The sequence below is a fragment of the Brachypodium distachyon genome, chromosome 5, assembly GCF_000005505.3.
Source record: "Brachypodium distachyon strain Bd21 chromosome 5, Brachypodium_distachyon_v3.0, whole genome shotgun sequence".
In the NCBI taxonomy this organism is placed as follows: domain Eukaryota; kingdom Viridiplantae; phylum Streptophyta; class Magnoliopsida; order Poales; family Poaceae; genus Brachypodium; species Brachypodium distachyon.
The window spans coordinates 3,433,340-3,447,344 of NC_016135.3; the positions used below are offsets into that span (position 1 = coordinate 3,433,340).

Sequence of the window (14,005 nt, forward strand, 5' to 3'; positions counted from 1 at the left end):
ATTCTTCTGGTACAACCTTTTTTTTAGGGGAATTTTTCTGGTACAACTGAACTCTAGGCCTTGCAATGGGCGTCTCGTGTGCTACAATGGGCTTTAATCTTTAGGCCTAGCATTACTACGCATACTGGAGAACTACAGACTTTGAAGCCCTCTCATGCCTAGTCACCCCGTTTGCCCAGGCCCAGGGCCGGCCCTGCCGAGCATTCTCTAACTTCTTTATTCTGGAAACCTCTTTGAATTGATTATGACATTCACTAAGAAGTCAATTCTATTTTGGCTCTTTCTTGAATGGTTTCCAAACTTTTGGCAAACCTATGCTCCTTTGCTGGTAATCATGGAATAGAAGTTTTTTCATGGAATAGAAGTTATCGACAGGATTTAAGTTCGAAACAAACATCTTGTTTTTCACCACAAAAAGACCAAATATCTCCATAAAAAAAAATCTTACATGTTGATTCTCGTAGCCCAACATTTTGACAAAAGAACACACAGTATTAGCAGTACGTGGTCTCCAGTATAGGAACCACAAATATCATCAAGTAAAGGCTACACGGGAAAGAATTGGTGTGGTTGTGGAAGGGTCAAATTACAGGGATGTGCTTCAGAATTCAGGAGAAACTCTTCAAAAGCCCCAGTTATACTTCAGTACCAGCCGGCCATACTTCATGTAATTCTTATATGAAGTTATACAGTAGTGAAATTGCTGTCTCTTCCGTTGCGCACGCCACTTATAAACGAGCCTCCTTATAAACATGCTGTGATGTTGGATTTTCAATCTCCTCTTCACGGAGTTTCCTTTTGCGTCCAGGTTTCTGCCCAAGTATTAAATAAGTAACGTAATGTAAATACTTAATATAAATTTATGGTTATGCGAAATCCCAAATATAAGAAATAGACTACTGAACCATCAACAAATACTTTTCAACTTAGGTCATTTTGGATATAGGTTGCTGTCTAAATATGAACTAGCCCCCCTGATTTGGTAATTTACACATTATTTTCACTACGAAACCGCTAGATTGCCCCATCTGCAAGGGTTCCATCTTAGGAAGGATACCAACTATCTGCCATCAACTCAGTCTGGACTAGTTCTCATGGTGTTGGTACTCAACAGAAGGTAATTTCTTATTTGTCAGAGAAAGCGCACCTACAACTCTTTTTGCAAGGCCATGTCTGCGTACAGTTTCTCAAGCTTTTGAACTCTGAGTTTCCTGCCTTCTAACTCCTTGTAGGAAGAAGCTGTTTTCCTATAAATAATTTAATAAGGATATATGTTTATCAGGTAAGTTGATCCACTACAGTGCACGAGAATCAAGAATGCTTTTAGCTTGAGAAAGTGAGAGAAACTTGATCTCATCTCACATACAAAACATTTATTTCAGATGAGAGATAAAGGACCAATCCATTCACCAAGCAAATAATGAAACGATCCTTCACAAGCATAATGTTAACCACATAGCCAACATATAACACAGGTACCAAATTCTCAAAGAGAAAAGCAAGCTACCTCCTTATACGTGAAGGGATGTTGCCAAAATCAGTAGAGTTGCTGCTGTGTTCTATCCTTGAAGGATGTATCCCATGTCTTTATTCTTCAAAAGCAGAAGTTCCTCTTCAGTATAGTTAGTTTCAGGCCTAATAAAAGATACATGATAACCGAAGTTAAAACTTAGAACATACCAAACCTTGAACTGCGAAAGTAACTATGTACCTATACATACTTGGACCTATGTACTCCATCCACGGTTCTACTGTTGATCATCTTGAAATAGAACTCATCTGGGTTTTTGAACGATGCCTTCTCCTTCAGTTTCTGTAGTTAACCACGGAACAACGAGGACCATAGGTTAAGATAGTTATAATATAAACCTCAGGAATGTACTCAATAAACAAAACAAAATGCCGGCTTAAACTACCACAAGAACCAAGTGTGTGATTGTTTTGAGCCCAAGGCCACCCTACCAAAATTTTGGCAAGGTTCCGCCTGCCCATGATTTGGTGGCAAGATAAATGAAGTAGAGTAGGTAAGGACCTAAAGGGCACATCACATAGGTGACAAAGAAAAAACTGGATAATCGCACAAAACTAAATATGCCAAGTGACTTTCACGCAACATGTAAGGATTTCCAAGTTCCCTAAGCCAGGCATAAGCAATAATAGAACATAAGCAATACCCTGATGAAATCCTCCTTGCGGTGGAAGGCCTTGGCGCGGACGACATAGTCCTTGTGCTTCTCCAGAAGCCCGAACTTCTTCCTCGCCTCCCTGCAAAAGCCATCAAAATCCCCCCAACTCAGTCCCAAATCCGAAGCCGCAAAGTAGTCCCAAAACATCGGCAACGGCACAGATGGCGTGCGGCGGCGCCGTATCGGAACGCGAACCCGGACAAATTCGGGAGACGGAGGAGAACTTACGGCTGGGCGCGCTCCTTGTGAGCCCGCCTCGAGATTGCGTTCCGCAACGACGACATCCTCTCCCCGGGACCGGGAGAAGGAACCAATCGGCGGGTTGCTGGATTCGCTCTTCGCGTTCCGCGGGAGGTGGGCAGGAAGAATGAGGGGAGATTGGCCGGCCGGGGAGGCAAATCAGAGAAGGTAGGCCAAGGTAGGATTCAGGGTTTGGGGTGTCTACGGAGACGTTGACAGAAAATCCCGAATGTACTTTTATCTGCAAGTGTTTCATGCATGAATGACCTACGATATGAAGTACGGAGTACAAGTATTTTTGGAAAAGTTGTGTAAAACTATGACCACCTTCACCGTGAAACACAAGTATTTTTCTCTAACAGGTCGTTTGGCAACCAAGAATTCATTTCATTTGATCAAAATGAAATGAAATCCAATTTTTGATAAGATTTCATTTGGTTGAATTTGAATTCCGAGTTGAAAAATCATGTTTGTCTACCACACTGAATTGAAAAGTGAGAGACCATTATAGAGAAATGATGGCTTTTAGAGAAGAATTGAGACTAGTTATAGTGTGATTTCATGAAATTTGAGATTGAATTCTTATGGCTAATTCTGTGCCAACCAAACAAATTGTTTTTTAAAATTCAAAATAAAATTTACAATTCTATGTCCAAATGTCCAAATGATGTAAGTATTTTTTTGCAAAATGTGCGTAGTTGGACTGACGCACGGGCTCGCATCGACGATTCAGTCAGCAGGCAAAATGTGCTTACAGTTCCAAAACTCCGCACTAGTATGCTTACTTGAAATTTCTACTCTACCTTTTTGAAGCTGCCACAGCTAAAGCAAAGAAAACATTCGTAGCTGAAGCATTGAGATAAATGTTTAGCGATGCCTAACGTACGACTTATTTCCTACTATTTCTTTTACAACCGCGGGACAATCGGGATAGGAGAGAAAAGAAAAGGTTTTGATGATGAACAGATTACCATCGATCCTTAGAGTTCGGCCCACTGGTGGTGAAGCGCTGCTAAGAGCAACTCCAAAAGATTCTCTAAATCTCATTTCCGAAATCTCATATATGTGGATCTTCCGTTCCATTTGCCCCCCCAACTCTCTTCGACAGATTTTTCAAATCTCATCCCATATAATTCACTTGTCTATATTATATTCATATCTTCCAACCGATTTTCTAAACTTCAATATTTCAAATGAGTTGATTTGAAATTGTACATTTGTTTGTGTGTTAAGCAATTACGATTTTCTTAGTAATCCAATACTCAGTGGTAAAGCACTGCTAAACGCCTGTCTCCTAGAAATTCCTCGACTACCCATCATTGATAACATTTATTACGAACATAGCCCACTTCAGACCCGACAATAGTGATCTGTCAACTATGATATATTCCGTAGTAAATGTAATACTCCGTCAGTTGCTAAACTTTTTGTCGTAAATCAAACTCAGGGAACTTTCACGATTTTCAGAAATTTCACAAAGAAAAGCCCGCAAAACTTTTAGAATATTTTCACAGGACCTTCCAAGAGCAGCACGCGCTTCTGGAAACTGCCTACCGAGATGCCCACATTCTTTTTGTTTAATCCGGGTTCCATTGCGGCCAGTTCACCAACCAGTTGCTATCGGCAATGATAAAAGCTAATCTGTAGCTGTTAACTAGTACGGAGTACGTATGTAGAAAATAAATCTAAAGACCCAGGTCAATCATCATCAGTCGAGTTCACACATGGGACACGGTAGGTGAAAGCTAAGAGCATTTTTAGGGGCTCCTAAACATAGTCCCTATCCTATTTTTAGGGGCCGAGGCCACAAAATTTTCTTCAACAGTGTCCTTACTCGGATCCCTATTCTAGTGAGGCCCCTAAAACACTCTCTACAACCCCTGTTCCCAGGTATCCCTTGAGGAGTCTTCCTCCCGAGCCTCTCTTCTTCACGTGCCCTCCACCGGCTGCTCCACCTCGCCTCCCTCTCGCCGGAGGCCAATCCCGCCGCCGCCGTTCCCCTCGCCTGCAACTCCAGCCGTCGCCCGTTGCGTCGTGCCTCTCTCCTTGCACCCGCTGCCCGTTGCACCTCGGTTATGCCCCCCGGAGCCGCCTCTCCTTGGCAGCGAGCTCCGACGTGCAGTCGGCATCGCCTGCACTCCCCGCGTCGCCTCTGTCCCCCTCGCCTGCACCCCCAGCCGCCGCCTACCTCGCGCGCCCCCGGTCCACTGCCGCACCACCGCCTCCGAATGCTGCCGCCGCGCCCCATCCCTGGCTGCCTGCGCCCCTGCCTCCAACCGCTGCCGTTGTGCCCCAGTCCTCGGACGCCCACGCCGCCGTTGACAGTCGCGTCGTCAGACACCGTGCCGCCGGCCACCCCACGTCGCATGCCCACGTCCTGCGTCCGCGCCCTGCACCGCCTGCCAATCTATCCTATTCCCCACCGTCCCACGCCCACGCACAACACCGCCGACCGCTCAGCCTGGCCACGAGCTTCGTTATGTCGCCTGGGCTTTTCATGGCCGCGAGCTCTTCAAAGCCGATGTGATGGGGAATTTTGGCGAGAAGAAGAAGAAAAAAGAAAAAGAAAATAAATAGAGACAAGTCACTGACAAAGAGGATGCACATGTCATAAACAAAATAGGGGCTATGAAATAGAGGGTACTGCTGAAGATGTTTGTAAATTTTGGGACCCTAAATTTTGAGGGGAATCCCTAGATGCAGTTTAGGGACCCTGTTTTAGGGGCTACTGCTGAAGATACTCTAAGAAACAAGACATGGATTGGCTTGAGAGATTAATTTTCCAGGTTCTCCATCGGTTGTCGTTAATAAATCAATCACAGTAAACAAAAGTAAAAACTATCTAACAAGTAGTTGAGCCATGCATCTCCGTCTCAACTTCAATCAGTTTACGAAACAATATTACTATTTAACGCTTTCAGTAATTTATGACCGTGTGCATCGATCGATGCAGAGCCTGAGGATATACCCTCCTTTTCGAAGGAAAAAAGGGCTTGCCCTTGTTTTTTTTAAAAGAAAAATCTCCATCTAAAAACATAAAACACAACAATATAGCCAATAACATGAAGGCAGCGGACAAGGTATCCATCAATGTTATATAAAAGGCCAAGTTGGTGCTCTGGCTTTGTCTTCACCTTTCCAACTAGCGTTGTAGATACTCCCTCCGTTCCTAAATTTTTGTCGTTGTTTTAGTTCAAATTTGTACTAAAATAACGACAAGAATTTAGAAACCGAGTGAATACATTATATCCGTCTTTAACTTCATGAATTGTCTATACTTAGTTGTGGAGGACATATATTATATGATGTAAAATACAGACCGAGTCCATCAACATGGATATATTGTGGAGCGGGGGAAATAGTTGAGGCTCCGGTGGACCGCGTGAAGAAATTAAAATGGGGAAGGGTCGTCGCTGTGTGGAAGTCCCGAAGAGGCTTCCTGTGTCGAGACAAAGCTAAAGACCCAAGTGGCCTCAAGAGTCAAGACCATACGTCAATAAGTTGAGTTCACTCGTTGGCGATGGTAGGTGAAAGCTAAGAAACAAGAGAGATCGATCGTCTCGAGAGAGTTGGTTCAACGGACTGCAGGCCCTTATCAGCTATATATATATACTCGGCATGCTCTAATCCAGCTGCAGGCCGGCCCTCATCAGCTAGCTACTGCACTCCATTGCTGAAGAGGACAAGAGGTTCGTGTAGTACTACTTGTTTCTTCTTTCTTCGCTCCGATTATTTCTCTTCTTTCTTCGCTCCGATTATTTCATCCAAAGATCTCTGTATATTGATATCTCGATCTTCCCTACATATGATAGCTACTATCACCTACATGTGTACTGCTATCTCTTCTCTACATATGCTACCTACCAGCTGCATGTATGCTCATAGCAGTGGATAAATATGTAACCATAGAATTGATTCTAGATTCTACTTGTGGAATCCGTCTTCCAGCACATTCTTTTTGAATCTTGCAACCCTTAAGAAAAGCTTCTCAATCAACAATAGGAGTATAAGTTTTTGTTTTCTGAATTGAACTGTCGAATCCCGGTCATATCGAGTAGTCCAAATTGATGAATATTCTAGGCCGACCTCATCTATTACCACTTGCATGATGCGTGTGAGCTAGCCTGGGGGAAGAATCAATAGGCATGCATCATCCATACATTATATCATGGTAAATTAGGATGAATTTTTTAGATCGAAGGCTCTCGCCCTGTTCCATTTCATCAAAACGGAACAATATCCAGTGACTAGCTCAGGTCTTACAGACCCTTAGCAGAGCCACCCTCAAGCCAACAAGTTCATACAGAATTACAGACCAAGCACGTCAGTAGGAGCCTGAGGAGTTCCTGGAGCCAGCGTGTGCGATGTACGCCGTTTCTTCAGAGAGACGTTACCTGGGGGGCTTCCAGAGCTTTGTTCGCCAAGATTATCATGAAATTGTCCCAGCTCTGGGATTTTTTCTTGAGACAGAGAGGCTGCCAACGCGTTAGCAACCGCGGCAACCTCTGCCAGATTACCTGCATATTCGACTAGATTATATGAGCAAACAGCATGTCATTTCAGAATTTCCATACAGTTCACGGCATGGCAGAAGTAATCATATTTACTACAGATTTTTTCTTATCACTCAACCATAGGGCCGCTGTTGCTTCAAAATTCCCCAGATTTGGACTCTGAACTAGTAAAGCTAGTTCTTCCCAGAAAATTCGAATCACTTCACACTCCAAAAACAAGTGAGAAACTGATTCCTTCTCAGCACAAAAGACACAAGTTTTATCTGTCACTTCCTTTCTCTTCCCCAGGTTTTCCCTAGTTAGAAAAAGTCTGTTGTTAGTTAATAGCCATAGGAACACGTCCACTCTTGGAGGAATGGAAATGTTCCAAAGGGCAGGTTGATAAACAGGCGTAACCCCCCTAACATTCAGTACTGCATATAAAGATTGTAACTTATGAATCCCAGAACTTTGCATTTTCTACGTCATCGAGTCATGTTCTGTATTAAGAGAAACACTAGAAATAATCTGTTCCAAGTCTCTCCATTGATTCATCATCTGTGGAGAGAAATTTCTCCTAAAGGAGAGTTTCAGCTCCTGACCATCCCATACCTCAGCTAGTAGCTGTTTGTTCATTACAGACAAGATATATTATATATGAAAATCTTTAAAGCATTTTTCTTCGTAGCAGGGGTAATTTGATCACAACACCTGCTAGACATCGGTCTGGATATAGATGTTCTAGTTTGTACAACTCCCATGTGCAGTGCTGCGGGCTAATAAGACTCCAGATAATTAATAAGGTACGCTTCTTTTCTGAAAACTCTGAACACATCCATGGTTCTCGTTCCTCTCCCACTATATCGGTGGTACCGTACAAGGGCATCCAAGCTCATGGCCAAAACTACCAAACGTCTGCAATGGTTCAGAGGTGTCTAAGCATTGCACTAATTGATTTTCAGATTGGTTGGTGTTAACATTATCTCATGAAGATTGTACTGTTTTCCAAGTTTTATAAACCAGGTTTCTACTTGCATAGTTAATTTATATCGTTTAACTGATGTGTGCTTTATTTGGCATCATGCTCGGCAAACATACTTAGCTGGAGTCCTCCATATTGATAGATGTTAACACCAAATAAATTATCGTGTGGTAGAGTGCAATGAATGAAGCTTGACTCATGTCTCATAGTTATTACTACATAAGATAACTAAACCGCAATAATCAATGTGTGTTCAAGATTTTCAGTATTGAGCACCAGTGTGTATGAGTGAATACATGTTTTACCATTCCTTATTAGCAATAACACAATGGTCATATTGTGTATAAAAATAGTTTTATCCAAGCAGAATTAGTTAGTGCATTACATAATTAACTTTTAATATATATGCTGGTACTTTTTTTTTTCAGAAAAGCTTACGAATGGCCGAGGCTATACTCCTTGCTGTGTCAAAGATTGGGACACTTCTATTAAATGAAGCTATCATAGCTGTTGTAGAGAAACTGTCGAGGAAGGCACATAATCTAAAGGAGCTGCCGGCAAAGGTCAGAAGAATAGAGAAAGAATTGAGCATGATGAACCATGTAATAAAAGATCTGGATACAGCACATGTTAGCAGCAATGTCATCAAGAACTGGATTGCATGCGTGAGGAAGCTAGCCCACAATGTTGAGGACGTAATTGACAAGTACTCCTATGAGGCTCTTAAACTCAAGGAAGAAGGTTTCCTAAGCAAGTACATTGGTAGGGGAGGCCATATCAATACATTCAATAAAATTGCTGATGAAGTTGTACAGATAGAGGAGGAGATTAAGCAGGTCAAAGACCTGCAGAATTATTGGAGCAATACATCCCAACCCATTAAGAGGGAGCATGCAGATATTGGTAGGCAGCGATCTGGAGGCTGCTTTCCAGAACTTGTTAAAGATGATGATCTTGTGGGGATTGAAGAAAACAGGAGCAAGTTGACTGAATGGCTAGGCACCGATGAAGGAGAAAGCACGGTGATAACAGTGTCTGGCATGGGAGGCTTGGGAAAAACCACCCTAGTAAAAAATGTGTACGATCGGGAGAAAGCCAACTTCCCTGATGCTCATGCTTGGATCGTGGTCTCACAGACATATGGTGTGGGAGATTTGCTAGAGACATTGTTGAGGAAGATAGATCACACAAAACAGCCTGTTAACACTGGTGCCAAAGATGATGATTATGAGTTAACAGAGGCAATAAAAAAGATACTCCAAGGCAGGAAATGCTTGATCGTGCTGGATGATGTATGGGACAGGAAGGCATATACTCAGATATGCAGTGCTTTCCATGGTGTCCAAGGAAGCCGTGTTATTATCACAACACGTAAAGAAGATGTTGCAACTCTTGCTCTGCCGACCCGTCGTCTGCTAGTCCAGCCTTTGGGTAGCACCGAGTCATTCAACCTGTTCTGCAAAAAGGCTTTTCACAACTATCCTGATCGCAAGTGCCCTCCAGAGCTTCAGAACGTAGCTACTGCTGTAGTTAGAAGGTGTCATGGCCTGCCATTAGCCATTGTATCTGCTGGCAGCCTGTTGTCCACCAAGCAGCCAACAGACCATGCCTGGTGTCTAACGTACAATCATCTTCAGAGCGAGCTGCGTGAAAATAACGATGTCCAAGCAATACTTAATCTGAGTTACCATGACTTACCAGGTGATCTCAGAAACTGCTTCCTGTATTGCAGCATGTTTCCTGAGGACTATGCCATCTCACGAGAGAGCCTTGTGCGGCTGTGGGTTGCTGAAGGCTTTGCTCTGAAGAGAGATAATAGCACACCGGAGGAAGTGGCCGAGAGAAATCTCATAGAACTCATTGGCCGGAATATGTTGGAAGTTGTGGACAGAGATGAGCTCAACAGGGTTAGTACCTGTAGGATGCATGACATTGTCCGAGACCTTGCTCTTGCTATTGCTAAAGAGGAGCGGTTTGGCACCGCGAATGATCAGGGCAAAATGATACGCATGGATAAAGAAGTTCGCCGTTTCTCGACATGTGGCTGGAAAGACAGTAGGAGGGAAGCAGTAGGAGTGGAATTTCCACGCCTTCGAACAATACTCTCATTGGGAGCAGCTTCGTCCTCCACCAACATGGTTTCCTCAATTCTGTCTGGATCCAGCTACCTTACTGTTCTCGAGCTGCAAGACTCTGCAATCAGCACACTGCCTGCATCCATAGGGAATCTGTTCAACCTCCGCTACATTGGCTTAAGGCGCACCCATGTTAAGTCACTCCCAGACAGTATTGAGAAGCTCTCCAACCTACAGACACTAGACATCAAGCAAACAAAAATAGAGAAGCTGCCACCAGGAATTGTAAAGGTCGACAAGCTACGACACCTTCTAGCCGACAGGTATACTGATGAGAAGCAAACAGAGTTCCGGTACTTCGTCGGCGTGGAAGCACCTAAAGGTATATCCAACTTGGGAGAACTACAGACTCTTGAGACCGTCCAGGCAAGCAAGGACTTGTCCGTGCACCTGAAGAAAATGAACAAGCTGCAAAATGTGTGGATTGATAATATCAGTGCTGCTGACTGTGAAGACCTTTTCTCTGCCCTGTCAGATATGCCCCTACTTTCCAGCTTGCTTCTCAATGCATGTGATGAGAAGGAGACACTTTCTTTCGAAGCCCTCAAGCCAATTTCCATGAAGCTCCACAGACTAATTGTCAGAGGTGGTTGGACTGATGGGACACTCAAGTGCCCAATATTTCAAGGACATGGGAAGTATCTCAAGTATCTGGCTCTCAGTTGGTGCGACCTTGGGAGAGAAGACCCACTGCAGTTGCTGGCGTCTCATGTGCCAGATCTTACCTATCTTAGTCTTAACAGGGTGAGTAGTGCTGTTGCATTGGTTCTTTATGCTGGGTGCTTTCCACAGCTGAAGACACTTGTCTTGAAGCGCATGCCTGATGTCAAGCAGTTGGTGATTGAAAAGGATGCCATCCCGTGCATTGATGGTATCTATATCATGTCGCTCGTGGGGCTCCATATGGTCCCTCAAGGCATCGTATCCCTTAAATCACTGAAGAAGCTCTGGCTGCTTGATTTGCACAAGGACTTCAAGACTGAATGGACTTTGTGCCAGATGCGTAACAAGATGAAGCATGTTCCAGAGCTCCGTGACTAAGCTATGTGCGGCAGACAAGCAGCTTCCTGCAACAATCAATATCCATATATACGTTATCGGTGTGCATGAATTTATTTGTAATAATGCATATGCTATTGATATAGCATCAGAGCACTTATTTTGTTTGTGAATGCATTGTTTCTTGTATTTTTCGTGTTTTGCGAGTAATGGCATACTGGACTTGGCTTTGCTTCGCTCTAGGTAAAACGTTCCTAGACATTCCCATGCAGCCCTACTTTGTCATCTCAACATATTCTTTTCTACAGAACTTTCAAAGATTAATGTATCTTTTTTAGACAATGGAAGCTCTACTACCCCTGATGTCTGCACCATGGGCAGATCCAGTGGGGGTGCCATGGGTGCGTATCCCCTCCTGAAATGCAAAATTAACTTTAGATATAATACGTGCACTTAATGCAGCTAGTTTTACTAATGTCACGAGGTTAAAAAATACTAAATACCGTAGTTAAACCAGCAGCCTAAATACATACATCCAAAATAGCTAATCATCCTAACTTTAAGCTTACTATGTACTGCACCTTGTCTTCGCATAGATCGATTCTTCCAGTCTGTCTTGCTTCATAGTCAAGTCTCTCCTAAGGAAACAAGCACACCACAAATTTGAAATTCCTCTTCATGAAGATCTCCCTTTAGGAGTTTAACTCTCCTTCTCTCCTCAATGATGAGGGTCACCCAACTCATAATGACTTCATTGTGCTCATTGCTCAACAATGAAAAAAATGTCACATGCCACACCATGCACCAATCTACAGACTAAGCAACCTCAAACTAGCATGCCACCCAAACCCGGGATGTAAACTCCCTGGCGATCCACTCGAGATGCTTGGCGCCAGACTCCATTGGTTCCTTGTGTTGCTTTTTCTGTAGCAACGCCCACAATGACAGCCAATTGGTACATAAGAGAAATACCTACAAACATGACTGAAATGTATCTAATAACAAATCCTGCCCTAGCTGTTCGGGAGCAGAAGCTCGATCAAACAGTAAAGTTAGAGCAAAATTTCTCGATCAAATGCCTCTAGTTTCTCTCCTTTACGACATCCCAAGTCCCAAAGTCCCAACTATGGTGACCACAGCCAGGTAGGTGTTCCCTCGTCAAAAATCACATAGCTAATTAAGAAAGAGACATGAAGTATTTGGTGCATCAGATTTTTTGGCATTATCTTCATTGGCGGGAAAAAAAATCACAGCCTGGAATTTAGCGATGCAGTAAAGGTAACCCTCTAGGCATATCTGGACTTGATAGCAAGAAAATCGAGACATTTAAGTTGAAAAGTGAATGTCAGTTCGTATACTTTGATAGGAAAAGGGGGGCATTGTAGATTCAAAATATATAAGACCATAGCCAACATGTGACATGTCTCCCTAGAAATTGTGGAAAGTTGCCTTATAAATGGCTTTTGGTAAGGACGACAACTCTGAAGCATAAACTTTAGACTAGAAAACGTCATTGAATCATCCTACATGAGAAGTTCCAGCTGTTGGGCTTGTGCATCCCTTAATCTTTAGGAGCTATCCACAGGCAGATTTATGTGGTTTCATTTTGAGGAAGAAACTTTCACAAAATTTGTTAACATGCTTCTGCAGGTAGAAGTCCCGAGAACACAAAATAGTAGCGTTAGCAATTTGGCATTTCGTAGAACACATAACATGCACATAGAAAAACAAATGTGCAGACTGAACAAACGCACATGATGTATCATGTGAAGAAGAGTGATTGGTATGTTCTCAAATCAAAAGCAAATGGTATCTGGCGTAACGGAATGACCTGGTTGATTTGCGTGAGGCTCTCATGTTGCCCGTCGCTTCCTCTACCGCCGACATGGAACTTCTGCCATTGTCAAGCTGAACGTGAGAGGAACTGAAGAAGCTGTTGGGCCGCTTCAAAGGTAGATGACTGAAATATTTGCCAATGTCAGTCAATTTGGAATGACACAAAAATTAGGTGACGGAAACAGTGATTAATGGATTAGAACTTCGTTAGGCGTACATTATCTGAATGCACAACTTCAAATCACACAGAACCAACAGTCAGTAATGCACAATTTCTACACCCAGCAATCCGCATGGTGTTTTCCTCCTGTCGTTGCAGATCCCATCCCATGGCGTCCCTGCTGACGATTTCGCCATCGGGAGGGGAAGAGTGAGGTGGACGATGCGTCAGACCGCAGGAATCCGAGGGCTTGCGGAACAGTGGCAGCTCATGGTGAGGGGGAGCGAGCTAGGTCTTGTGAGAGAAAGCTGGGGAATGGAAGCTGCGTGCTCGTCGCTACCGCCGGACATGACCGGCGTGGCCGCAGCGAAAGGGGAGGAAGAGAAGGAACTGCCGCCGGATACGGAGTTGCCGTCGTCGTCTGGCCTAGACTTTTTTTTTTTTTGAGAATATCGTCTGGACTAGACGAGAGAGTATAGCTGCCGACGGGCTGGCCCCGGCGCGGCCCGCTCAGCTGCGAAGTGCTAACCAAGCTTCGCCCCGCCCGGCCCCTAGGCCTCTTAAAATGGCAGAAGGCACGGCCCAGTAGTCCGGCCGGGCTCGGCCCCATTTAGCTTGGCGGCCCATGAGGAAAACACAACGGAAAAAGAAAAGAGAAAAATGCTAAATGGGTTGTGCCATGCCGACCCACGGGCTCGAGGCCCAGGCACGACCCAACGGAGGTCGTGGGCAAGTAGGCTTTTGCGAAAGCCCAGCCCAAGTGACCAGCTATACGTCTGAACAAATATTCCTTCTGTAGCTCCAGATATACGTAGCTCTTTATCGATACCTTCTATCCTCCCATTGTCACATTCTCGTGGGATTGCCGCTATTCATATGCCATTTAGGCCCTTTCTGTATCAAAGCCCTATTTGGCAGCGTCGGTCTACCATCCGATTGCAATAAATGGTTCGGCATCCCGTTTGGCCCATTTC

The 14,005-nt window shown here is 44.0% G+C and overlaps 1 protein-coding gene, 1 long non-coding RNA gene and 1 pseudogene across 4 annotated transcripts; 1 reads left to right on the forward strand and 2 right to left on the reverse strand.

The window, feature by feature from the left end:
- Window positions 1–383: 383 nt before the first annotated feature.
- LOC100828051 lies at window positions 384–2,759 on the reverse strand (annotated as a pseudogene).
- A 3,108-nt stretch (window positions 2,760–5,867) lies between these two features.
- Window positions 5,868–11,359, forward strand: LOC100824961 (disease resistance protein RPM1). 3 transcript variants are annotated; one of them, XM_010241390.3, is made up of 3 exons: window positions 5,869–6,115; window positions 7,608–7,722; window positions 8,330–11,359. In XM_010241390.3, exon 3 carries the CDS (start codon window positions 8,342–8,344, stop codon window positions 11,075–11,077), a length of 2,736 nt encoding a protein of 911 aa, XP_010239692.1. In that variant the 5' UTR covers window positions 5,869–6,115; window positions 7,608–7,722; window positions 8,330–8,341; the 3' UTR covers window positions 11,078–11,359. The 3 variants fall into 3 exon arrangements, with proteins under 3 accessions (XP_024311740.1, XP_010239692.1, XP_010239691.1); XM_010241389.3 differs by having other exon boundaries at window positions 5,870–6,115; window positions 7,611–7,722; XM_024455972.1 differs by lacking the exon at window positions 7,608–7,722 and having other exon boundaries at window positions 5,868–6,115.
- LOC106865629 lies at window positions 10,967–13,462 on the reverse strand. Its single transcript, XR_002961171.1, has 3 exons — window positions 13,089–13,462; window positions 12,867–12,995; window positions 10,967–11,103 (listed from the first exon to the last, which is right to left on the reverse strand). It is a non-coding gene; the product is annotated as an uncharacterized LOC106865629 (long non-coding RNA).
- Between the last annotated feature and the right edge of the window lie 543 nt (window positions 13,463–14,005).

Coding starts and splice junctions, on each gene's coding strand:
- LOC100824961 (XM_024455972.1), top strand. CDS start 8,342: ATGGCCGAGGCTATACTCCTTGCTGTGTCAAAGATTGGGACACTTCTA.